The sequence below is a fragment of the Sipha flava genome, unplaced genomic scaffold (genome assembly GCF_003268045.1).
Source record: "Sipha flava isolate LNK unplaced genomic scaffold, YSA_version1 273_pilon_pilon, whole genome shotgun sequence".
NCBI classification, from domain to species: domain Eukaryota; kingdom Metazoa; phylum Arthropoda; class Insecta; order Hemiptera; family Aphididae; genus Sipha; species Sipha flava.
The window spans coordinates 414767-440027 of record NW_020272938.1 but is presented as its reverse complement, the minus strand read 5'-3'; the positions used below and the strand labels follow the sequence as shown (position 1 = coordinate 440027).

Here is a 25261-nt window from a genome sequence, read left to right as displayed (position 1 = left end):
GAGTTTATCGCAAACAGTTTTGTCGTTATCACTTATTGTCGTGTTATCTACGCATTCAAGCGCTCGACGAGAACTCGACACAAGAGTGCGCCGTTATTGAATATAAACACTTCGCGTTTGCATGACGACAACCCATCGACGTAAGTGGGTACTAATCGCGCGGTGAAATCGTGGGGGAAACTTTCCGAAAAACGAAATCTGCAATCATTCCCGTAGTCAGAAGTAAGTCAAGAGGGTTGTTCGTCGTTCGATCGTATTGTGTCGTACGCACGTTCAGAGAGTTAACACTTATCCGTACACTCTTAGGTTCATACAGTAAAACGTTTTCGAGAGCCTCCCCAGCAGCCGTGTGCACACAAAGTTTAATTATTTATTCGCTCGAAACAAATTTGAAATGGTAATAGAATGTAGTAAAAAAGAACGAGAAAAACTTTTCAGTCAGTCCAATGGTGCGCTTTTACCGGGGTAAGTTTCTACATTTTTATTTTTTCTTATTACAACGTCATACCCTCGAAAGGTCCTTTATATATGTGTATACAAGGTTTGTAATAATGTGAAAAAAATCAATAAAAATGTCGGTTACTCTTTGTTAAATGCAACATTTATCAGTTGGCAGTACAAAAATACCTGCAGCCGACAACGGTTATTTTTGCATTTATCATTTTTTGAATTGAGTTATAATAATTTGCATTATGAAGTATAATATTCAACGTAGTGTTCGTTTAGGTAGATTCTAATATTATTAATGATCTTAAAATTTACTAATTCATTAATATGCGTGATAAACAATTTGGGAAAATCATTTAATTATAGCTTTATGCTCATTAGCTGTTGATGGTAATTTTACAAATACAATAAAACCGTCGACTGTAGAAATAGTTATTCTATACTACAAAACCATTGACTTAACTATATAGGATAATCAAGCGCGCCCGCAGTATAAAATCCCACCCGGGGCAAGATTAAAATTCTAAAAGTCACAACGTGTATCTAAAAATATATGAGAACAAAATCAAATACCATAGAAATCGGTCCTCGGGAGAATTTATAGTCTTAAGCGATATGCAGTCTTGCCTAAACATTGTAAACAAATAAATACATTCAAGATTATACATTTTAGAATATCTAAAAATATGATAAATTTTACTAAACTTCATAAATGGATCTCAATAAAATTATGTTATAATTAATATGCATGGTATTAAATTAACAATAGTTTTGAAACAAAAATTACCAGTAGGGGCAATGGCCCCTTTGGCTCCCCCCTGCGAGCGCCCATGAGGATAATATAACTTCTACGCAATGACGTTTTTAAAAATTATTATTATTGACTTTTTATACTGTTACCTATAATATTAATTAGTAGTTACAAGTTTACTAATTTTTAATTGAGTATCTAAACATTTTTTAATTTTCATCTTATTACTTCTATAATTTTTTGAGAAATCAAGGAATAAAAACTTCAAAGAAGTAGTATTCTTCTGTTTTAATAAAATCTCGAGTATTTTTTGTTAAACATATATTTCTGTTTGATAGTAAATATGCTATATTATATTATATTCATTTACAATAAAAATGTCTTCTCGTTATAATTTAAACTAATAATATACTAGAACGGTACTATCCTTTTCCGAAGTAAACGAAGCGTGACGAGTGCCTAATTTAAATCACTGTTCACGTTTTATTCTTACGCTTGTGTAAAATCGTATTTTGTAGACCACGTAATAACGGAAATCTAACTAATAGTATTTTTTTTTTTGATTAGTCTATACTTAAATTTACCTATTTAGTTTTATACTTATGATGTTGTAATCTTATCACTTTATATATTGGAAACTTCCCAGCGGTGGGTGATTTTTTTTTTTTTGATCTAATCATTGCTCATTTTATATAAATTATTATATATTCTGGAAAATATAACTACCTTAACATAAAAATAAATTGATAAACATTTAAAATCAAATAGATTGAATTCTAAATAGTAACAAAATGTTCATATTTTTCGAAGTATAAACTACTTTTTATTGTTTAAAAACCCAAAATGTTCAAATTTATTTGGTAATGACTAATTTATAATTTAATTAAATATAATTAAATTAAATGAATCTAATTAATTCCATGGTTAATATTCTAAAAATCATTAAAATAATTATACGAATAAACGTGTTAGTTGAATGTGATGTATTTAGATAAATAGCGTGCTATATTGAAGTATTTATGAGGAGGGTCTCGGATTTCGACTAAATTATATTTAATATTCAAATAGGTATCTATTATTCATGTATTTTCATTTTGGTTTTGCATTTATATTTATTAAAAGTTAATATAAAATATTGTCTTCGAATTAATTATTTTTCTATACCTATACTTCGTAATTTAAAATGTAGGAGGAATTAATAAAAAAATAAGAGAATAGTAGTAAAATGAGAATATATCCATTCTTAAACTCATTAAAAAAAATCTATTATTAAACAATTATAGAATGTTGGTGAGTACTTATTTTTTTAAAAGCGATGGTTAAATGTTTTTGTAATTACGCATTTCACCGACGAGAAAACAATTTATAAATAATACACTAGAATTTTAAAACACCTATTTATTTGTAAGTATATATTTAATTTCTCTTTACAATATTAACGAACGATTTTGAAATGAACAAAACATAAAATGACCATGGCCTTGACTGTTATAACACTATATAGTATATTATATTATTTCCTATTTCCATTAGGAGTTAATTATTTGAAACTTCCATATTTGACATTATTTCTTCAAGGTGCACCACTTTAGTCCTATAGGTATTTTATTTGAACTCACATAATATGCATTTATTAATATAAGTACATATTTTTACTAGTGCACTATGCATTAAAAATTCCATCGGGTAATATTGCTGTACAATATATTTTTTTATAGATTCTGTTGGTATTTACTTTCAATTTTACAATGAAAAATTTGCAAAAACTGAATTTTCAATTAATTTTGAATTTCAGCAATAAACATTTAATGAATAGTATATTATACAAGTATAATAGTTATAACAGTTACATATAACCGAATAGATAGCTATTCTTATATAATATTATAACATTTATCAAAATATATACATACATATTTTATTCTACACGCTAGTCCCGTTATTTTAATAACATACTCATATTCTTATTTATATGTTTCATACATGAGAACTAACTAGTATAATATTAGGTGATTTTAAAACATTTTTTTCTCTTTATAGTTTACTATAAGTTTTCTTCGATCTCACTTTCTTAATTATGTCAGTATCTATAGCGAATGTAATTAGTAATGGTTCATAGAAGTTTTCTCATAAATGTTTTTTTCTGCTACGCATATTATTGATTTATATTATAACAATGTGAAAATGTCTATAACAAAAAGTTAACAATGCTATTTAGTATCCTTTTTTTAAACCAATTTTGAGTATAATTATTTGAAAAGTATTGTAGATTTATAGATATAAAATTATAATGATGTTCATCAAACTAATTAACTTTTTTGTTTTTGAAATGTTTAACATAAAAATGCGACTATTCTATGCATTGTGGCCTTGGTGAAAATCTTAGTAAAAAGTAAACCTTTCCATCATTTCGTGTCAACTGCTTGTTATTGTTATTTGGCCCTGGTAGTACCAGCTACTCTTACTTTCCGCTATTGCATTATAATAAATATGCATTGTTTATGTAAAAGTGTGCATTTCCTATTTTAAAATATACGAATATTATATATACAAAAAAGTAATTTACTATCCCTTTTAAAAATGTCCATCCAATTTTTGAATATAAATTAATAATTGCGAAGAAAATGATTATTTGAACAAACTCGAGTTGAGTACCAGATTTCGAAAACAGCATGAATTGGGTCTGGATGTATTTTATGGAGTACATAAGTTTGGCCCCAATTGGATTAAACGATTTAAGTCTTCGTATATTTTATAGAGTACATGAGTTGCATATTAACGTTACACTAGAGGCACCACGTGGAAGTTGGATAGAATGTCTCCCAAAAATGTAGTTTTTTGTTACATTAAGATAACGGTCTGATGTAAAAATTATTAAAATATTAATTAAAATCATTATTAAATTAGCTTAATTTTAACTTAAAATATTGTATTTTTTTTTTTTTTTTTATCGTAAATATTTATATTATAATAAGTTAATAATAAGGTTAAGCTAGAGAATGAGTTTAAAGACGCGTCTTTTACAAAATTTAATCGGGAAAATTCTTCACTAGTAAGACAAAGCATTTTTTTTCTGCTGTTTTTTTAATTGGCTTTGTGGCTGAACTAGGTGATACCTAAATTTCACCCTGAATTCCAAGTAAAATGTCTATTAAAACAAAAACTTTTGGATCAGCTAAATTAATATTAGCATTAAATTCTGCATGAAAACTTTAAATAATATATAAAATAAAGACATTACCACGGAATCAATTCGAGTATTATCAAATAACACCGTGGTCTCAACTATGTTTATTTTAAGTGACTAAATCTCGGGATCCAATTCGCGTTTTCCATATTATTGAATTATAAAATTTTAAACACCTATTCAATCGCATATTAAATAAATCATTTAAGTTCACTTTGAAATTTTAATAAGGAAAATGCTGTACTCGTAATAAATTATTAGTTAATGTATAAAAGTATACATAAAACTTTGGCCTATATTTTATATTTTGTTTCCTTTTTTGTTCTAACACACATTTAAATTGTGTTGATAAAAAAATAAAAATCCATATATATATTATTTAAGGTTACCTATTTATCTATAAATCAATACATCAATAAATTATATCATATTTTTAGGTCCTCAGCATTATGTTATAGCTTATAAATGTTTTATGATGATACTATTTAATATAAATATTTTTTATCTGAAGATATTATATTGTGAGCAAATTTTGAAAAAAAAATGTCTACATTTTTAAATAAAATAGATATATACATAATAACGAAATTATTTGTGTAAAATCATTAATTATTTTTAATTTTGTCTTTTATAGATACACTGGTCATTGTCCAACATTAAAATTTCGTTTTGGAAAAAGATATGGAGCCAATACTCTGGAAATTATCCAGGTTTAAATTATAATGATTATAAATACTAAATTATAATAATTTTTTATTAATAACCAAACAAAAATAATAATCAGTTGTATGATTTAAAAAACGAATTTAATTTAATTTATATTTTAATACATTTAAGGAATTACGAGAAAAAGGAATGATAAAACAATGCGATTTAAAAAATGTATATTTAAGAGATAGTCCATTAGACAAACTACAACCTAAGCCTAGTGTAAATGATTTTAAAATCAATACTGACAAACAACAAGAAACAGTTAATAATTATCAAAGATATATTTTAGGCTATACTGGTAATTTATTATAACTATTATTTTGTAGAATTTATTTGTTTATTATGGACTGTTAAAATTTGTACTTAGGATATATACCAGGGATGCATTTCCGGTATGGCAAAACATTTTGTACTCTAGCGCAAGAATGCGAAGAAAATATGCTCGTAAAATTATCATCAGAGCAAAGTCGAAAAACTATTGACAAGCCTGTTCGCTTTTTACCCCCGAAAATGGTACCAGATAAAGCTAATATGCGTTTACAACATACATTAAATAAATATAAAAGAAGCAAAGATTTTAAAGGTAAATGTGATTCTGTTTATCAGTTATTTTACTTTTTAATTTTTACGCTCATTATTTTCGATCTGATACTTCAATACTTTACGTTTAACTTAATTATATTTTACCTAATCTGTTTTTTATTATCCTTTGCTGTTTTATAATTAATACGTAATTGTTGGAGTGAAACAATTACTATGTTAAAATCTCATTAAAAAAAATAAAACTTTTCTTCTAACCTAATATAATAATATATTTTATTCATTTGAAATTACTACAAAATTGTTGTTTTTGAATATAATTTTTAGTTTTTTTTTAATTTTAATTTTATTATTCAACATCTAAATGTAGTGAATGTAGTGATTCATTTAACAATGGTATTATACTTTAATAATATAACTTGTAATTATATCTGTCATGTATACGTTTTGAAATTAATTTGTAGTGTTTTTTTACAATGAAAATACATTAATTATTTGTTTTTTCAGTTGAAAAAACTGATAAAAATAAATTTACGTTTTACTTTATTGAAAATTAAATAGAGATAATACGTAGATAAAGATGTTTTATGGGATTTTCCAATGTTTTTAAAAATATTCTAATAAACCCTTAAAATTATTACAAATTTTCAATTATAGATTACTAAGGTCGGTTTATCGAACACGATTGACTAATCGTATCAAGTAAAACGGATTTTGTATACAGTAAAGCTGGTTTCACACGTAGCGGTTTAGCCGCGCACGGTCGTGGTTTTTAGCCGCTGCGAAAAATCGCCTAAAATTGAACACCTATGTTTCAATACGTTTATTCACACGTTAGTGGTCGCAGCTCCTGAATGTGCGGGTCAATTGTAAAATTACTCTCGAAGTGTCATCTTTATTAAATTAATACATTAATTATAAAAAAAATTTCGTATTGAGATCTTTTGAAATGTTCGATACCGAACGGTTTATTGTTATTGCAAAAAGTTTTCAATAAGCGCAAACTACAGTTTAAATTAGGTCTTTTAGTTTTAAGATGGGGAGCCAAGTAAGTCTGCGATTTAGAGTTAGACCTAGATATTTGACTGTAGAAGAAGTAGGAATTTGTGCGCCATATATAAATATTTCAGGGCAAGGAGAGAGACGAAGTGTGAATGTAGTGTGTATAGATTTTGACTGATTAATTTTGAATCGCCATTTACGTTTGTTGTGTAACACTATTTGGAGCTCATTTTCATTATATTTTAAGCCATTTGCATTGAAAAGAAGTATTGTGAGTAATTTGTTTGTGAAAGTATTGTTAGTCATTTTTTTTATCAAGATAGGATATTACCTTGGTAAGAAGCGTTATAAGAGGGTTTATTAAAGATTTAAATTCCTGCATGAAGCTGGACATTAGGTTGTTAATGTCAAGCATGGGCGCCTGCAGGAAACTTATCAGGAGGGGGCATAATGAAATCAAACAAAAAAAAATACATTAAAAAAAGTTTATTCCTTGTAAACTACAAATTGTGTTAGAATTATATGAAATCCAACACCTAAAAGAACATTAAAAAATATATTCCTTACAACCTAAAAAATTAGTTAAATAAAAACTGAAGCTATGTGTGCGTGGTGCGTCAATCGTCATAAGTGGTTTACACACTAGGCGATTAATATCAATTCACAGAATTGAAACGTATTTAATTTTGCGCGATTAATGTAATACGCATTATTTTGTAGGTACGCCTTATAATATATTGTTAATACGATCAACAATACCACACGGCACACACTAAAGTAAAAATATCAATAAAATGTTGATAAATCAAAATAAAAGTTAAAATATTCGACATTCTATTGAATTGCAGGGGGGAGGAAATGCCCCCTCTTGCCCCCCTCCGGGCGCCAATGATGTCAAGAGATGTCGGGGGGGGATTGGTTAAAATTTTGACTTGATGTCGCCTGCGTATAAGTAAATTGTTGGGAAGATGTGCAGTTTGGATAGGCAGATGATTGATGGAAAGCGCTACACCAAACACGGCGTAATGGGTAGCCACAGTATGATCTTGTTTGACCACATTCCTGGCAATTTATACATTAACTAATTATTTTATTCTTTAATGATTCCTCTACTTTAATTTTTTTTTTTTTAATATTATTTTGTTAAGTTAACAAATCTCTACACCAGTTTCGTTTTAAGCACCTTGGAGAATTACCAGGAATAGCATTTGATGACAAAGCTTTAATTAGAAGATTGGAATGAGTTGCAAGTCGATTATGGAATTTTTTATAATAAGTAACTGCTTCTTCTTTTACAGTTTTGATTTTTAGGTCAGTGTGAAGAGTATGATTAGAAACATAACAAGGGGAGTTTGTTAATTTTCTTAATGCAATTTTTTGAAATGTCTGAATACGATTTGTATTTGATTTTTTTGCATTTCCCCACAGTTGGAGACCATAGGTCCAAATAAGTTTGATAAGGGATTTATACATTAGTGGTTTTATGTTAAGGTTGGTGTGTTTGTTATTGACGAGTAATGATTTAAGCATACGAAGTCGCAAATTTAGTTGGAGTGTATGTTTGTATGTTATGGAGTGTATTTTTACCCGTGTATGTTGGGCCCATGTGAGTTTACGGTCAAGGGTTATGCCAAGATATTTTAGTGTTGGAGTATACGGAATTTGTGTGCCATATAGAGTGACTGGTGGGCAGTATCCTAGCTTAAGGGTAAAAGTTGTGTGATTAAATTTGGTTTGGTTTACCTTAATTCTCCAATTGTTGTACCCGGTTTCCATAAGGGAAAGATGATTTTGTAGATTATGCGATGCTACAATAGGGTTTTCATTTATAGATATGATAAGTTTGTCATCTGCATAGTCTGCCACAATGGTGTTAGCGGAGGTTGGTTGATCAGAAGCATATAAGTTATATAGTATTGGAGAAAGGATGCCACTCTGTGGAACACCATCTCGGATGTTTGCTATGTTAGAGTATGCAAATTTAAAATGAACTTGAAAATAGCGATCAGTTAGATATGATTTAAGTAGCGTTACTGTAAGTATTAAGTGTGGTAAGTTGGGGGCAAAAGTGCTTTTACCTTGTACAGCAGCCCTTCTTGCCATACATGGTCAAAGGCCTGTTGAATGTCAAGAAATACGCAAGAACAATACATTTTTTTTTTCAAATGCGAAAGAAACCGAGTCTACTAGCTTATGTACTTGATGAATTGTTGAACGTTGTGCTCGAAAACCTAATTGATAGTTAAGAAGTATATTTTTTTCACTGATTATGGGAAGTAAGCGATTAAGTATGAGTCTTTCTAGCACTTTTCTGAAGAAAGGTAATAGACTAATTGGTTTATATGACGTTACCAGGTCAGAGGCCTTGTTTAGTTTTGGGAAAAGTATGATTTTGTAGAACTTCCATAAAAGTGGGAAGTATGACAATCTGAGTATGGTGTTATATATATATATATATATGAGTAAGTAAGACGATTGCACGTTTAGGAAGGCATCTGGCTACTTCAGTTGTTATTAGGTCAAAGCCCGGAGACTTTTTAAGAGTGTGCTTATGAATTGCAAATTTTATATCACTCGGCGAAAAATGTTTAATTGATGGAGAAAGAGGTAAAGACATATCAGGACTACTAAGAACCGTATTAGAGTTGACAGGAGGAATATCTTGGTGAGGTTGAAAAACATTAAAAAGGTGGTTTTTAAAAAGTTCGATTTGAAGACGAAAATAATTTTTATGTACTTTAGTATACGGTGATTGTGGTAAGGTAGGATCAGAGGAGGCAGAAAGATTCCTTTTACTACCGCTCTGTATAATTCATTCGTTACTAGGAGGAGAATTAGTTGTGATTTATTAATTTTAATCGTGGTAAACTTCCTATTGGAGTTGTCACCAGTGTTGTATTATTCCTTTAATTTACTAATTTTATTTGGTATAAAATATGAATAGCTATGCTGGCGGTTATTATATAAATAAGATAAGATAATGGAGCCAGTACGGGATGACGGCGATAGCGTGACCGCGTGAGAGTAATAATGATATCGAAGTCACCGTAGCGACCTACGATTAGCGACGACGTATGCGAAAGTGTGTAACGCACCAGCCGATTGTTAACTATGAATAATATTTTGTTTTACTCTGTGTGAAAGTAAAACTTATAGGATAGAAATTAACAAAAAAAAAAAAGTTTTAGGTAGCTATAGAAAAACACATTGGGAAAGGAGCGTACACAATGTGTGTGTGTAACGGACAACTGCTATCGCAGAACTGTTTTAACAACCTAATTTGGTTTTTTTTAATAATTACAATATATTATAGTAGTTATATTTACCTATATTATTTAATAAATTATAAAAAATTTGATTTGAGTGGTATTTTTTATTATTTTGCGAACATGTCTGATATACAACAAATTCTTTTGATTAAATTCTATTGCACATGTACTAAGGACATTATAGTAAAAAAATCATAACAGTACTTCTTTTATATCGACAAAAATCACTGTAATAACTGAATAACACTGAAGAGTGAAGAGAAAAACTGTTGAAACTGAGATGGAAAATTTAGTAAAAATTGGATTGCGTAGATACTATATAATGTACGTTATATTGTCTGTATTAAATGTCCAATAAAACTTCCAATAAGTTTTTGCATGTAAACCGGCCTTTAATTTCTACGTATGTGCTATTTTAATTTTTTTATTTTATAAGAATTTAGTTATAAAGTTTCATTTTATTTAAGCGGTATGTAAATAGTTTAGAAATCACGTGAAATATTTATTAAAGTTAATAACATGATACAGTATAAGATCGAATTAATTATTATTGCCTATAAAATACTTTCAACCATTTTTCATTATTATTTGGTTCATAGAGGATAATATCTTAATTTATTTTGTAGATCACAAAGTGTCTTCAGAATTGCCACCTATAGCTGGTTATACAGGTCATATTCCAAGACTCAAAGTATCTAATATTGCAGTGAGTCTACCTTTTCATCATTCCGCAAAACTTGGACTATCGGTAATGAAACTATTTATATTTTTATTTATATTTTTGTGTATTTAATTGCATAATATTAATTTAATATAAATTAAAAATTAATAATTTAATTAATTATAATTAATTTTTTATTATAATTTACTTATCATATTGATTAAATATTGAAACTTTATTTTTTATGATATAGGTAAGACAAATGTATAAATGTATGTATGTAATAAAACGAAAATATTAATAGTAATATTCAATAATTATATAATTAATTTATGTCTAATTTGTAATTTGACTGTAACAAATTTCAGTATTTCATAATGTTGGGTTTTTAATCTTTATTATGTCTTTTTTTATAGACTTAAAATTGTATACATTTTTTTATTACATTTCCTAAAAAAATATCTTTATATTTGGTAAAAACTTTAACATATTCAATTTTTAAATTCTATAGAAAGAATAAGATACATTTTTTTCAATGTTTATGATCCAAAATAGTTTATAATTTACTAATTATAAAAATGAATATATATTACCATGCTTTATTAATCTATAGTTATAAATACTATAACTTAAAAAAAAATTCAAGTACTTTTACTATATTTTACATTTTATAAATTGGTGACTTTGAATTATGTAGGTAGTGAAAGATAAAGTAAATTTTAAATGGCTGCTTATATTTTATGAAATAGGTGTGATACTATGTTTTTTATTTGTCACCTTGTATTCAATAGTACGCCATAACTGAATGTCTATATACTAATCACACGGCTCTCAGAAATTTTTGTTTTTTGTAGTATAATCTATAATTCTTATAATTTTTGAAGAGAAAAATTAATTATTCATTTGAAAATTTTAATTTTTTAACTAAACATAATTAAGAACCATACATAAATCATTGTATTATGCATAACTTTTTTTAGTATTTTTGGATACCTTATTGTATTTAAATGTTACGATTAGAACAGGAGCGGATCCAGAAGTTTTTCACGGGAGGAGCTCATAGCCATATATATATACAAATATGATATATATACAGTCAAGTCGCGACAACTTGAACTTCGATTACTCGAAAAATTTGATAACTCGATTTTTTACTTATTCCCCTAGAAATTCTTAAAACTCTCAACGTTTTAAAGTCTTGTTAATTCGAATATAAAATTGTGATAAATAGCTTACCTAGTCGAAATGTATTATTATATCTGCTATATCTGTACTCTGTATAACAAAAAGTAAACGAGTAGATAGAAACCGATTATTAGCGAATGCACAAAAATAGTAAGTATGTAATGGTTAGTATCAGTGGCGTATACATAACTTTTATATGGGAAGGGGGATCAGTTACAAACAAATTATTATGGAAGGAAAATTTCTAAACCTAAGTACTTGCACATTTAAATAATAAAGAGGGACGTCATTTCAACTTTTGAAAGGGTGGAGCAACTGATTAAATTTGTCGACTTCATAATATTTAAAAAATTATGGTTACCTAAATATTTAAATATTTATGGACGATAGACTATCAATAAAATATTTTTTTGGGAAAAAACATGTAAGGATTAGTAATGAATAATGATGTCATGATGATAAACAAAGAACATGAAACATTTCAATTTACCCAATTAAATAATAACATTAAAGATGGCAATTTATTTATTTACTTATCCTATAGGTCATAAGTTACCTATCAATAGGTTTAATAGAATAATAATGTAAATCTAATTAAATAAATACTTATAATTTTATTATTTGTATATTTAATTCTTTGCAGAACTTATTTATAAAAACATAAAATTGTATCTCCAATATAATGTCCAATAATAATGTACCGTAGTTTAGGGTGAATAGGAACGATTTTAACGGTTTTTTATACATTATGAGCTCAATTTTTATGGTATCGATATCACGAAAACTGTTTTATAAAGATCACATACTCGTATATAGAAATATATAATATACCAAAAATAGAGTTTATAAGGTTCGCGTAATAACGATTGTCATAAACTGTGGAGGAGCCAGTGTATTCCAACTTTTAATAAACCGTGAACGTGTATTTAAAAGGGAATATTATCTGATTTCTGAGTACAAAATAGTAAATAAAAATTTACTATTTACCGATTTTAGCATTTGATCATCGGACAAAGAATTGCCGACTTTTAAAATTTTTTAGAGTGAGGCATTTGCCATAGTCTACCCCCCCCTCCCCTCAAAAAAAAATGAAGCCCCTGATAATAAATAATAAAAGATGTATATTAAATGTGTTAAAATAATAATTTACAATAAATCCTTGCAATATTTTTTTGTTTCCTTATAATTTCCTTACATTAAGAATACTATTTTATACAACTTTAAAAAGGCCTATAAGGGGGTATCTGACCTCCACATCCCTCCTTTTGATACGCCCCTGGTTAGTATGTATATTAATGTACAACCAAATACTATTGTCAATTTTTTCAAAGCTGAATTATATTTTAATGAAGAGCAGCAGTGTGAGGGTGATGTATGTTTAGAAAACAATGACGTTGATGACAATGGATATGATTGGCAAATTGTAGCAGATACACTATGTCGATCAACCGACTATATTTCAATCGTATGCTACAATTATTGATAATGTTGTAGTCAGTGGACTATTATAAACTTGTATTATATAGTACTCGTATATACGATATTTATTTTTATTGCTAACGAAATTATGGGTATAAAATGTGTAACATGTACTCGTATATCAAATAATGATTCCTGATGAGCCTGAAAGACCTTTAAATATGATTACGATGAACTAAGCAATTACAAACTTTTAGGCAATTTGTTGAATCTGTCGAAGACTTGAATACTTCTATATTCAAAATCATAGGCAAATTAGAAGATTTTGTGTTTACATTTATGCACATATATTTATCATAACGTTTTTTTATCGTAAATTTTTAAAATTATATTTTATTACATTATTAGAAGTTTTGATTTAATTTTGATAATTTCGAGGTAGGTATTTCGAATAATACATATCTTTAAGTAAATTTTTATCCCCCTTCAACTTCGAGCTATCGTGACTCGACTGTATTTATATTATAAGTTGTAGCTTTAGGAAAAAATTGTAGTATTAAAATTAATAATAGTGGCGTATTTTTAAATTGTGTGTGTGTGTGGGGGGGGGGGGTTAATTTTTTTTAAAAAAATTAAATGATTTTATATAATAAAAATACATATACATATACATATACAATTTAATACCTATAATATCAATGTATATATATATGTATTAATAAATATCAATTGAATAGGTTTTTTTTACCGTTTATAAAAAAACATTTTTGGGGGATATTGGGAGATACTCCTCTGGCCACCTAAATCCATGATTGAGTTAAAACAAAAATATACTAAGTATAACAGAATAAATTATATATAACATAACATTTTACATATATATTAATTAAATGTACATTTAATGTTTGGAAGATATTATTATGAATAATGTTATAACATTTGTATCATTTGAAATATGTGTAAATATATTTTAATCATATTTATATGATACTATGAAATTTTTATAAATATTATTATAAATTAAAATTATTTAATATTTTTCAGAAGATTGAAAATGCTGTTAAAGAATGCACTAGATAATTTTTAGATAAATTATTATTTAATTATTAATTTCAATTCTATTTACTTTTAGTAAATAAATTATGAAATAGTACTTTTTCCAAAGTTATATTTGTATGTAAAACTTAAACACATTTTTTCAATGTGCAATTAGTTACCTAAAATATATTTTTTTTTTATATGTTATTAAGATCAGACAAACTTATTAATATTAAACTAAACAATAAATTATGTCAATTTATTTATTATAAATAAAATATATTTATGTCTGTTTCAAAATACTTGTTTTCACTTTGTTTTCTATTATTAAAAAAAAAAAAACAATTGTGTTTATTATATACATCAAAATACAATTATTTTTTTGTATTTTAATAATTTGGTGATTATTTAATTTTTTTGGGGGGAGGGGGTTTAGTGCTTTTGAGAGAAATGTTTGTTTCTAATTTTGATATTTATAATTTATCACAAATAATTCATGTTACACAAAACTCCTTAGCCTTTCCACCACGAATTTTATTTTTATAATTTTTATTAATGCATAATATACATTATTGGTATTAATGCATTCTAGTTTCCCTTCTTCCTAAAATAATGGTTCAATTCCGCCTATGAGGACTAGTAAAAAATGACACAATACCAGTTAAACATCGAAAAATTTTAATCATATATTCTATTTGTTATGAACGCAGTATTCATTACATATTCATTAAATATTCATCACATATTTATGCATATTTAAATATATAATATATAATAAATAATGGATAAATTTTGGATATTTTGGAAAAATAAACAGATTGTTTCTGAAATGATAATTAGTAAATAAATTTGCGTAGCCAGGAGGAGGGGGTTAACGGGTTATACCTCCACCCCTTCAAAATGTCTGAATTATTTTGTAAAATATACAACAATTTTAAAATATTGGTTATATTGGTTATACCATATCATTATTAAGCAATTTTCACAGTTTCAATAAACTAATTAATCACACATTTTAAAATATTTATGTTTAATTGACTAATTAATATTAAAAAGTCGTTACTTATGTAGGAGAGAATTTAAAATTTAAAATACCCCAAAATATTCTTCTGGCTATGCTACTAAGTAAATACGCTCGTACTAAATGTGAAATTATTAATTTTTTTTTCTATCTCCAAGGCTCGGTTTTTATCAGCGAATTCATAATACATAATATTTTACACAAGTCCATTTTTGAAAAAAAAATTATTTTAATATTAAAACGCATTCAATTCATTTTTACATTAATATTATTATTATTAATTTATTTACGCCTCTCAGTGATTTTGAGGAAAATATGTCTAACACTGATCGACAAAACTAGAGAATTATTAATTACTATTTAAGTAAAAAAAAGTAATAAATATATTCCTATTTATGTGAAATTTAAACGGAAATTTCTGTTCTAAAAAAAATATAAATTAGGTAAATAACATTTAAAAATGATATTTTTAATATTAATATTTTCTAAAACATTAAATAGTTAATACTATAATCAATGGTAAAAGGTATACATTTATTTGACCTCAATTGAAATTATTGATTACTGCTGATAAGACAGACTGTCGTATCCATGTTTTTATTATAAAATATCTATACAACGGTACTTAATAATATTAAGTTAGTATAATAATATAAGCCACGGTTGTATAACTGTAATAAAAACTATCTAAATAAACTAAATCAATTTTTATCATAATTGGAACTCCTAAAAAATTCTTGTTTTCCGCCACTTTTTGTTAGTTTTTCCTTACGCATTTATTAACGATTGTAAATTGGAAAAAATTAAAAGCTGACACCTATAAAGTTGGTTCAATTAACTATAGAAATGGTCTTGAATTTAGAAATTGGACAATAATTTTTGATATAAAAGTTGTCCACAAAAATAACATTATTGAAACCGCTTAGACATTAAAAAATTTAACAGGAACGAGCTCCTTTTTAAAAGGAACTTTTCCAACATTGATGAACACAAGTTCTATAATTTATAGCGTGTACACAAAAATATGCACATGGCTTCCTGGGCAATTCTTAGAAAAAGTATGTGTCAGTTAACGTGTTAAACTTAATTAACACATTTCATGTGTAGATTGAATGTTTGATATTATTAAATTTTATAAATTTTATATTCGAATAAAAATGTTTTTATTTATTTTATTTAAATCATTAACTAAATTTTCTGCTAATCTATTTAAACTTTTAAATAAAACAAAAGCCTCATCGAACACTTTCATTTTATTTAGAGGTTCAAATAGTCAAGCAGAAAATCCTAATTCTGTGAACTAATTATGCGCGGATGCGACATATTAGTATGCATAGAAAGAATTTTTAAAAATCCATGTTTTCCGGCTTGAACTGTTGCGAGACGGAATTTCAACGTTCAGTTTCTCGTCTTGGCAGTTTAAATTGTTTGTGTGAATAGTTGATATAAGTTCACGTGGTCAACGTACAATTAACGTACGTCGTAAATTGCTGCATTATCGATTCAACAGTGGAGTACATTTCCAAAGAATCAGCCATTGGATTGTACACGCCCTCGCCGACGATGTTCCTCAGCATTCTTTGGCCTTCTGAAAAATATGTGACGCACAGACATACGAGTTGCACGTGGACCACTAGCACCAAGAGAAACGCATCGAACGCCGGCGCCGCGTCTTTACCGACCATGGTTCTGTACCAATACTGACACATTCCGGTCGTCAGCCCGTACACCAATGAACATCTCCTCCAGCTCAGCGATGTGGACAGTAATAATTGTTGAAAGATGTCAATCGGTGCCACCTAAATGAAAACGGAATTCAATTACACATCGAGTATTATACGTTACCACCTACCAGTGGCGTCCCTAGACCCTTTATAAGAAGGAAGTGCGAACTTTATACATGCATTCACATTTATGTATTTTTTTAGTATACTATAAATAATAAATAACAAATATTTGAAGAAAAAGGCCATCGGGAGGCGATTGGCCCATTTACCCCCCTGGAAATGCTCTTGCCACCAGAAACGCTGCTTAGTTGCACCAATAAGCATATGCCTAGACCAGCGGTTCTCAACCGGGGGTCCGCGAGTAGGTATTAGGGGGTCCCCGAAAAAAAAAGCGTAATGGCGGAAAAATTGAAATTTGTTGTAATTAATTGAAATTACTTGTGAAACTAGTAGTGAAATATTTTAAATGTTGTAAATAGGTTTTTCGTAACTTATACGATTTAGTATAAGTGTATAATAAGAGTATAATACTGGAAAACGTGTATTGAGTATATCCAACCAGAAATTTTTGAAGCACTGCATGATTTTCTCAGTGAAACTGATATGAACTTATCACAAGGCATCAAACACCAAATTGTTCAACATTTGAATGAGCTTAAAACAGCTTTTGCAAAATACTTCCCTAAATGTGGAAAAGAAGACCACTGGATTATGTTCCCTTTCAGTGAAATTTATTTCAAATCTGCAGTTTTATCAGCCCGTGGAAAAGAAAAATTGATTGAACTAAAAACGGACTCTTCACTCCAAGCAGCATTTCTTGAAAAAAAATCACTGATCACCTTTTGGGCTAATGTGAAAGACGAATATCCTGAGCTTTCTTACAAAGCATTCAATGTTTTGCTACCGTTTACGAGCTCTGTATTAGTGGAAAGAGCCTTTTCGTCATACACATTTATTAAAAATAAGTACCGCAATAGACTCTCGGTGAGTTCAGACTTACGAGTTTATTTATCATCCGTGGAGCCAGATATCAAAAAGTTAAGTGCTAGCAAACAAGCTCAGGGATCACATTAAAATTACATTTTTAACTCAATATTATTTTTTATTATTTATTTTTATACATACAATGTATTGCGCATGTTGATCAAAATAAATCAAATTTTTCATTATTAAACTTATTTCGTAAATTCATATCTATCTTATGTAAAAATATATGACAAATTGGCATTTGGGGGTCCGTAAAGTAGTAGTGAGTGGTCAAGGGGTGCGTGAATGAAAAAAGGTTGAGAACCGCTGGCCTAGACTATAGGGTTTTATTAGGCCTGTGCTGCGCCATCACAGTTTTCAAAAGACGCCAGTTGACCGGGTTTTGAGAGAAGATAGAATACCATGATCAGCCAAGAGCATTTTTATGTAGAGAGTGAATAGGGGAGTTCCCTCCATATGTTTTTATTTATTATTTTTATCACAATAGGAAAAATGTAAATACATTATGTTCGTCCTCTCCCCACCACATAAAGGGACGCCACTGTTGTCGGGGCTATTCTGTTATGAAGTTAAAAATCTTACACATTTTGCGTATTATTATTTATTTAATTTATTTAGGTTAAGTGGTGAAGACTTCAACGTATAAGATCTTTAGATAGGCCGGTAGATTTTTCGTGTTTGTTTTTATACGTAATTGGTGACGGAGAGGTGGCACTGATGGTTTCTTTTCTTTGAACTGTCGTTCCCGACCTGGAAATTGGTCCGGTCCAGTGATCGGGTTCAAATTATTGATTACGCTGAGTATTTAAACTTAGTCACTTTACTCGGTTCGGCACCCTAACCCTATCCAGGACTGAATTAAGGGGTTTAGGGGATATAGCCCCAAGGCGTAAGTTGAATGGAACAACAGTGTGTTTTATGAGTATAACCTCCGTTGACTCACGTATATAAAGTACTGTTTTATCGATTAGTTGTGACTACATTATATAAATATAGATTCAATATTTATTCTAATTAATATTTATTACAAATAACTAAATGTGCATAAAAAAAATTAAATTATTTTGGATGAAAGGATTTTTCATAAAAAGTTATAACTACCCTCATTTTATGACCCCCTATGTTATTAATTATCATTGTATTCTTGGTCCAGGGCAGTCCATACGCAGTGACGTGGTCAGGGTTTAAAGTGGTAAAAAAGGGCAGGGGGAATTTCAATTCGTATATAATTCTCAGTGTTTCATATAGTCCAATAAAATTACTAGGTAATTAATTATAAATAGGTATATATATTATGAGGTGTTGTTAGTGAACAAATTTCTTAAGAAAATATTAATGTGCCATAAAAATGCACGAACTTGTAAATTACTTATTGTTTTAAATTACAAATTGTCATTATCTTTTAATAAAATAAAAAAGCCGTATTTATAAGTGTATATTACAACAAAATTTATAATTTATATTTAATATAAATTAGTTTTGTTTGTAGAATACTGTTTAACACCTAGTGACATAAATTAAATTGCAAAGCCAATTTGTCAACTGTTATATTGTGTATAATTATTTTTAATAAACAGTTGAGCGTTTCAGGTAACTTTTCGGGTTAAAGGTCAGGCTTTACAATTGCTGTAAGAAGTAGGAGAACTGATTCCCTTGCCCCCCTACTTTAAGCCCTGGGCGTGTATACATTTACAAACAATAATTCAAAGCTTATATTCTAATAGCCACCTCGCCTCTTCCATAAATATCAACCCCCCCCCATGTGTGACATTTTTCAAGGTGTCATGTTCTACGGTTTCGTTTTCTATTGTGTCTCAAGATCCCGATAATTCAACCGAGGCCGCTGAAGGCTTCGAATTGCCTACTATCCGACTGCCGGACGGATGCTATCTTAAGACTATTTTGGCGTGCAGGTTACCAATATCAGAACGCTCAGCCAAGACAACAGAATCACAGCGGTGGTATTGGAAGTTATCAGATCTGGCGTCTTGTTGCACATGGCCTCGGACGTGGCGATCAGAATTAGGTAGCCAACAAACAGCGCGATTTTCATGGTGATCGATTGCACCTTGTGAATGTAATATTTAGCGACGAACGCCACGAGGTTCAATGCCACCTTGGACGCGATGTAATGCTCGGACGTAAACCCCATTATCGGGTCGTTCGACGCCATGATTCTCGTGAACATCACCGACAGATACCAGCACAACAGCGTGTTAATCGCGTAGGGTACCGCGTTCTTGGCGAACGACCAAACGTTCCTAGAGATCAACGATATCACGGACGCGTCGTGCCTGGTGCACAGACAAAATAGCATCAGAGTGATTCCAGTCGCCTGCGATATGATCACAAAACCTTCCCCTGCCGCAAACACGATGTTTGGCGTTACGATTCCTCTTCCGTTGGTGTTCATGTTTAAATTTTGTTTTCGAGTTAAAATTTTTTAAAACATATCTATATATGTGGTAATTTTTCACTTGTACATCGTTGCGGTTTAAAAGTGTGTATAGTTATAAACAAATAAATTAAGTTAATATCCAATGGCGACGGGCGACATTAACCTCATCGTTAACATATTCGAGTAATTTTTGTAGATTTGTTTATTTTAGTTTTATTTGTTCCACGAAGTTTTTGAAAATGCCTAAGGCCAATACTTCAGATGTTTGTCGTTTGCATTCAATAATATGGAGAATCAATTTTTTCTACCGATGGAAGTGTTTTATTTTGTAAGGTTTGTGAGGTCAAAGTGGTAGCCGAGAAAAAATTTGCTGACACAACATATGATTAGAGAAAAACATTTAAATACACAAGAAATTAAAAAAATTAGTAAAATAATTTTTTTTTTAATATGCAAATTTAATCTTTAAATTATCAATGTTTATTGAACCTTGCAACTCAAATAAATTTTAGGTATACTTATTATTTTTCTGTGTACTGTATTTTTATTTTTATTTTTTATTATATCAAGAATTATTATAAAATACACAGTTAAGATAATTTATTATTTTTTGATGTTAGTGTGACACGGTGTTTGTTTCTAGTGGCTAAAGATAACATGAACGATAAAAGGATGAGAATCACTGCCTTGTATGGTAAAGCAGGGAAAAATATTTAAGTGTTTTACTTAAAAACGGAATACGTTACATGTTTGGCACATTCTCCACACCGAGTAGCTGAAGAAATACGTAAAATATTTCCTGTAATAGATGCTTTTATTTTGAACGTAAAAAATATTTTTTTTAAATTCCCATATCCAGTATTGAAATTCAAAGAAATAGTGCCAGAAATACCAATGCTCCCTAAACCCTTACTAACTAATTGGGGTACATGGTTGTCGGCAGCTATATACTATTGTGAAAATGATTAATTGATTAAACCTGTTGTGAGGGAGTTTGATAAAGAAGATGCTGTAAAAATTGAGAATTTTATGTTAGAGAATATTAAGCAGCACTTGATTATATAGTATAATTATGAATCACAAGGTAAAAGTATAACGAATGTACCTATCTAAATTGTATATTCATTTTTTGAAAATAATTTTCAGGGTAAAAAGAATATCTAGAAATAGATAGAACTAGAATATGATGAAAATGATACGAATAATTAATACCTAAGAATAAGAATTTATATGAATAGGAGGTACCTATAATTAAACAAATTTTTTCAATATTAAAAATAATTTTAAAGGCATTTTTTTGTGGCTTTTTTAAAAAAAAATCTGTTATAAGTGCATTAAATCATATTTATTTAAGGTATTTTTTTGTTTTTTAGAGCATTAAAATCCGTTTCCTAATAATTAACAATAAATAATCTTTTGAACGTAATTAACATATGTTTCAACTAAAAATAAGAAAATAAGGGGCTACTGTTTTTCGCATGGGCATGCTTACGGGGAGGGAGGAGAATTCTCGAGAATAATTAACCCCCCCCCCCATTAACCGTATATTTTTTAACTAATTTGTATTATATTTTTAAGATGTGAGAAGAATATTCATTGTCTCTTAGTATAATTTATATTTGTAATGTTTCATTATAAAAATCATGTTATCCAAAAATATTATTGATAAATTATAATAATAATTGACTGATTATATTTAGAGTGAAGTGATAAATCGTTGATTTTCATTGTCAGCTACTATATGGTTAGCTACTGGTCAATGTGATTATTAACTCTTGATGGAGTATGTCCTTATCAATCAATTTAATCAACTTTATTTTTTATTTAATCTATGTTGTGTAATAACTAATGACTATTTTGAATTGGACTTACAATTTTAGCGATTTATGGAGGGGTTCCATTAACAGCTGAAAAAATAGAAGATGATCTGGCAAAAAAACCAAAAAAATTAGATTTTATATTATAAAAAATTAAAAATGTATTAAATATTCTATTGTTATTTTTTTTTTTTTTTATTGTCATCATTAGAAATAATATTAAATTTCATAACTAGATGGATGTGCATTGCACATATTTATATAGAAAATTATTCACCCCCTCTCCACCATTGAACATTTCTGTGAACGTTTTTGGTTCTGCGTGATATTAACATTGAACAATTTGATAAAACACAAAAGCGTGAATAGAGGACTTTCTTTTTATTTCGATATCAACATTCATCAAATTTGTCATTTGTTACCTACCAATTGATACAATTTGTGCAAACTCAGGGATATTAAATAAATTAAAAACTGGTTATTGATTTATATAAATACAAATTATTCATCGTCACCAGATCCCAACACCATGGATATGAGGTCTTCAGTGTCGATCATGCCTTTCTTGTCAATTTCCATGTTATCAAAAGCATCTTTGACTTCTTGTGCGGAGAACTTGTCACCCCAGTTCAATAAACCGTACCTCAGCCTGAAAATAATAATATCGATTAAAAATCGTAGGTTCGAAACTTATCAAATAGATAATAGATATTTACTTTTCACTATCGATTTTACCATTATCATCGAATGATTTGATGGCAGCAATAACGGTTTCATCGTCGTCGGTTTGACCTATAGTGAAAAAATAAAAATAAGAAATTGAAAAATATTGTGTAGAAAATAATGCCTAATCATAAATATTAAAAGTAATCAACTAACCTCCATCAGACATCCTAGCTGCAAACAAAGTCAATAGTTGGGTAAAGTTAACTGGGCCGGAAGCTTCGCTTAACATGGCATCGAGTTCGGGGTCTGTAACTAGCTTACCTACTTTATCCCAAGTGGCTCTCAAGTCTTCCTTGCCCAAAATGCCATCTTTATCCCAATCCATCATCGAGAAACCCTATGCATATAATCAAAACAGAATTATAATTTTAGTACTTATTAAAGTAACAATATTAATTCAACGTGATAATTAATAAACATACCTCTTTGAATTCGGCCACTTGTTGGGTTGTGAACATAGAGAACACATTACTACCAGATCTGCGGACTTTCTTGGATGAACTTTTGCGGCTACTGTGTTTTGTGCTGGAATGAGAAGGAGGTGCTTCAGGCTCAGGGGCGGGTGCTGGTGCTGGTGCTTCTTCTGCAGGTGCATCTTTTGGTTCTTCCTTCTTTACCTTCTTCTTCTTTACCTTTTCCTTGTCAGCCTATTAATAATATATAATGTACATGTCAAAATTTTAATTTTTTAACTAAGACTTTAACAATTGCAAATTAATTTCAAACTTGATACATTATTCATGAAAAAATAATATATATTTTATCAAAACATATATGTAATATGTACATAAATTCTGTTCGGAAGAATTATAAAAGAAGTATTAAAAACTAATAATCATATTTTAATTAAACGTCAATTTGATAATAAAAGTGTAACTGTATAAAGTTAAAATGATTGACGAATAACTTGGTATTTTTAGAACAATTCCTAATATATAAATAATATAAATATAAATCAATTAAATGTTAATAGGTAAAATGAACACTACTGTTTTAATTTTGCATACTTGATGCGTCGTTATTAAAAAAAAAAAATTATTCAAATATAAAAATATAAATATTTTAGAAATTGCTAATTTTTGTTTTTAAAAAGTAATTGCTATCGTTATATCATTAAAAAAAAGTTCGATGCAATTCCTAACATTAGAAATTCAAAAATCGAAATAATTTGAGAGTTTGCCAATATGATGTCATTTATGTGCCATATTCTAAAAATAATTCGAGCTCAATCTAAATAACTAACAAAACTTGTTGCCAACTTTATGCGACCCAACAAGTTGAAAATTCTGACTTTTTACAGATACATAAAAAATATATTATGTGTCATTACTGAAATTAGCTAAAAAATAAAAAAACTTTACAAAGTTATAAAATTAATCCCGTTCAAATTGTTATGAATTTTGGTTCAATAACTAGTATAGAAGCAAACCAAAGAATTTCAGCTCGCATACCAAAATGTACGTACCATTATATCACTTAGGAACTAAGTAGTGATGATTTAGTTTTTAGGTGTCTCGGTGGAAATCAGTTATAAATATTATTTTTATAATTTTACTCCTTGATAAACTCAAGTCCCCAAAATAAAATAATGTATTTGTTTACATAATTATAGCTCGGATAGTATAAGGTTATGAGGTTCTACTTTGTATTAAAATATCATTGCATAAGATAATTTATTGAAACACACCATGAATAGAAAATATAAAGTTCTGAAAAGTTTCTAGAAATTAAAATCTTAAACAATGTCAAAGTGCAAAATTATGAATATTATGAACTTTTAATTTCATATTTAAAATAATAGATGAATTTTACTGTCAATAAACTATTATTTAACTTGAACTTAAAAGCTTATAATAAAGATGACCGCAGGTTCTATTGAATTTATTTCACCTACGAGGTGTAATTATTAGAAAATACATTAATATTTAATTCTCATATTATAAATAATATGTAGGACTATTTTCTATAATTATATAAAATTATCCTTTGTTTTATTAACATGGAAAATAATAAATATATTTACACGTATTTATAACAATATAATTTCTTATGAAATAATAATAAAAATAATATACTATATAATCAACCAATACATTATCAGATTAAAATATTTTTAGATGAACACTTTAATTAAAATTTAGAATACAATTATTGTATTTAATAAATTATAAATTACATATTATTAATTTGTGTTATCATTGTTTCAAATATTTTAATACAATTGTTTATAAATTGTAAGAACGAGTTTAAAACATTAATAAATATAAAAAAGAATACTAACCATTTTGTAGGTATTCTGTAGACGATATAAGTGGCAAGAGAAGGTGAATGCGACTGAGTTCCTGAGTTCAAACTGCTAGTGGTTCTCGGATCTC

General features: G+C 28.4%; 3 protein-coding genes across 5 annotated transcripts; 1 reads left to right on the top strand and 2 right to left on the bottom strand.

The window, feature by feature from the left end:
• Nucleotides 1-119: 119 nt before the first annotated feature.
• Nucleotides 120-14316, top strand: LOC112685327 (protein FAM166B-like). 3 transcript variants are annotated; one of them, XM_025557172.1, is made up of 7 exons: nt 120-222; nt 307-465; nt 5020-5095; nt 5223-5394; nt 5464-5679; nt 10534-10655; nt 14217-14316. In XM_025557172.1, the coding sequence occupies exons 2-7, from the start codon at nt 395-397 to the stop codon at nt 14250-14252; spliced, it is 693 nt and encodes a 230-aa protein (XP_025412957.1). In that variant the 5' UTR covers nt 120-222; nt 307-394; the 3' UTR covers nt 14253-14316. The 3 variants fall into 3 exon arrangements, with proteins under 3 accessions (XP_025412957.1, XP_025412956.1, XP_025412958.1); XM_025557171.1 differs by having other exon boundaries at nt 121-465; XM_025557173.1 differs by having other exon boundaries at nt 121-465; nt 14220-14267.
• Nucleotides 14317-16502: 2186 nt separating this feature from the next.
• LOC112685330 lies at nt 16503-20741 on the bottom strand. The gene is made up of 2 exons (XM_025557176.1): nt 19864-20741; nt 16503-17030 (listed from the first exon to the last, which is right to left on the bottom strand). The coding sequence occupies exons 1-2, from the start codon at nt 20356-20358 to the stop codon at nt 16683-16685; spliced, it is 843 nt and encodes a 280-aa protein (XP_025412961.1). The 5' UTR covers nt 20359-20741; the 3' UTR covers nt 16503-16682.
• Nucleotides 20742-22522: 1781 nt separating this feature from the next.
• LOC112685328 (myosin regulatory light chain 2) lies at nt 22523-25254 on the bottom strand. The gene is made up of 5 exons (XM_025557174.1): nt 25168-25254; nt 23309-23533; nt 23040-23223; nt 22877-22952; nt 22523-22809 (listed from the first exon to the last, which is right to left on the bottom strand). Exons 1-5 carry the CDS (start codon nt 25168-25170, stop codon nt 22662-22664), a joined length of 636 nt encoding a protein of 211 aa, XP_025412959.1. The 5' UTR covers nt 25171-25254; the 3' UTR covers nt 22523-22661.
• Between the last annotated feature and the right edge of the window lie 7 nt (nt 25255-25261).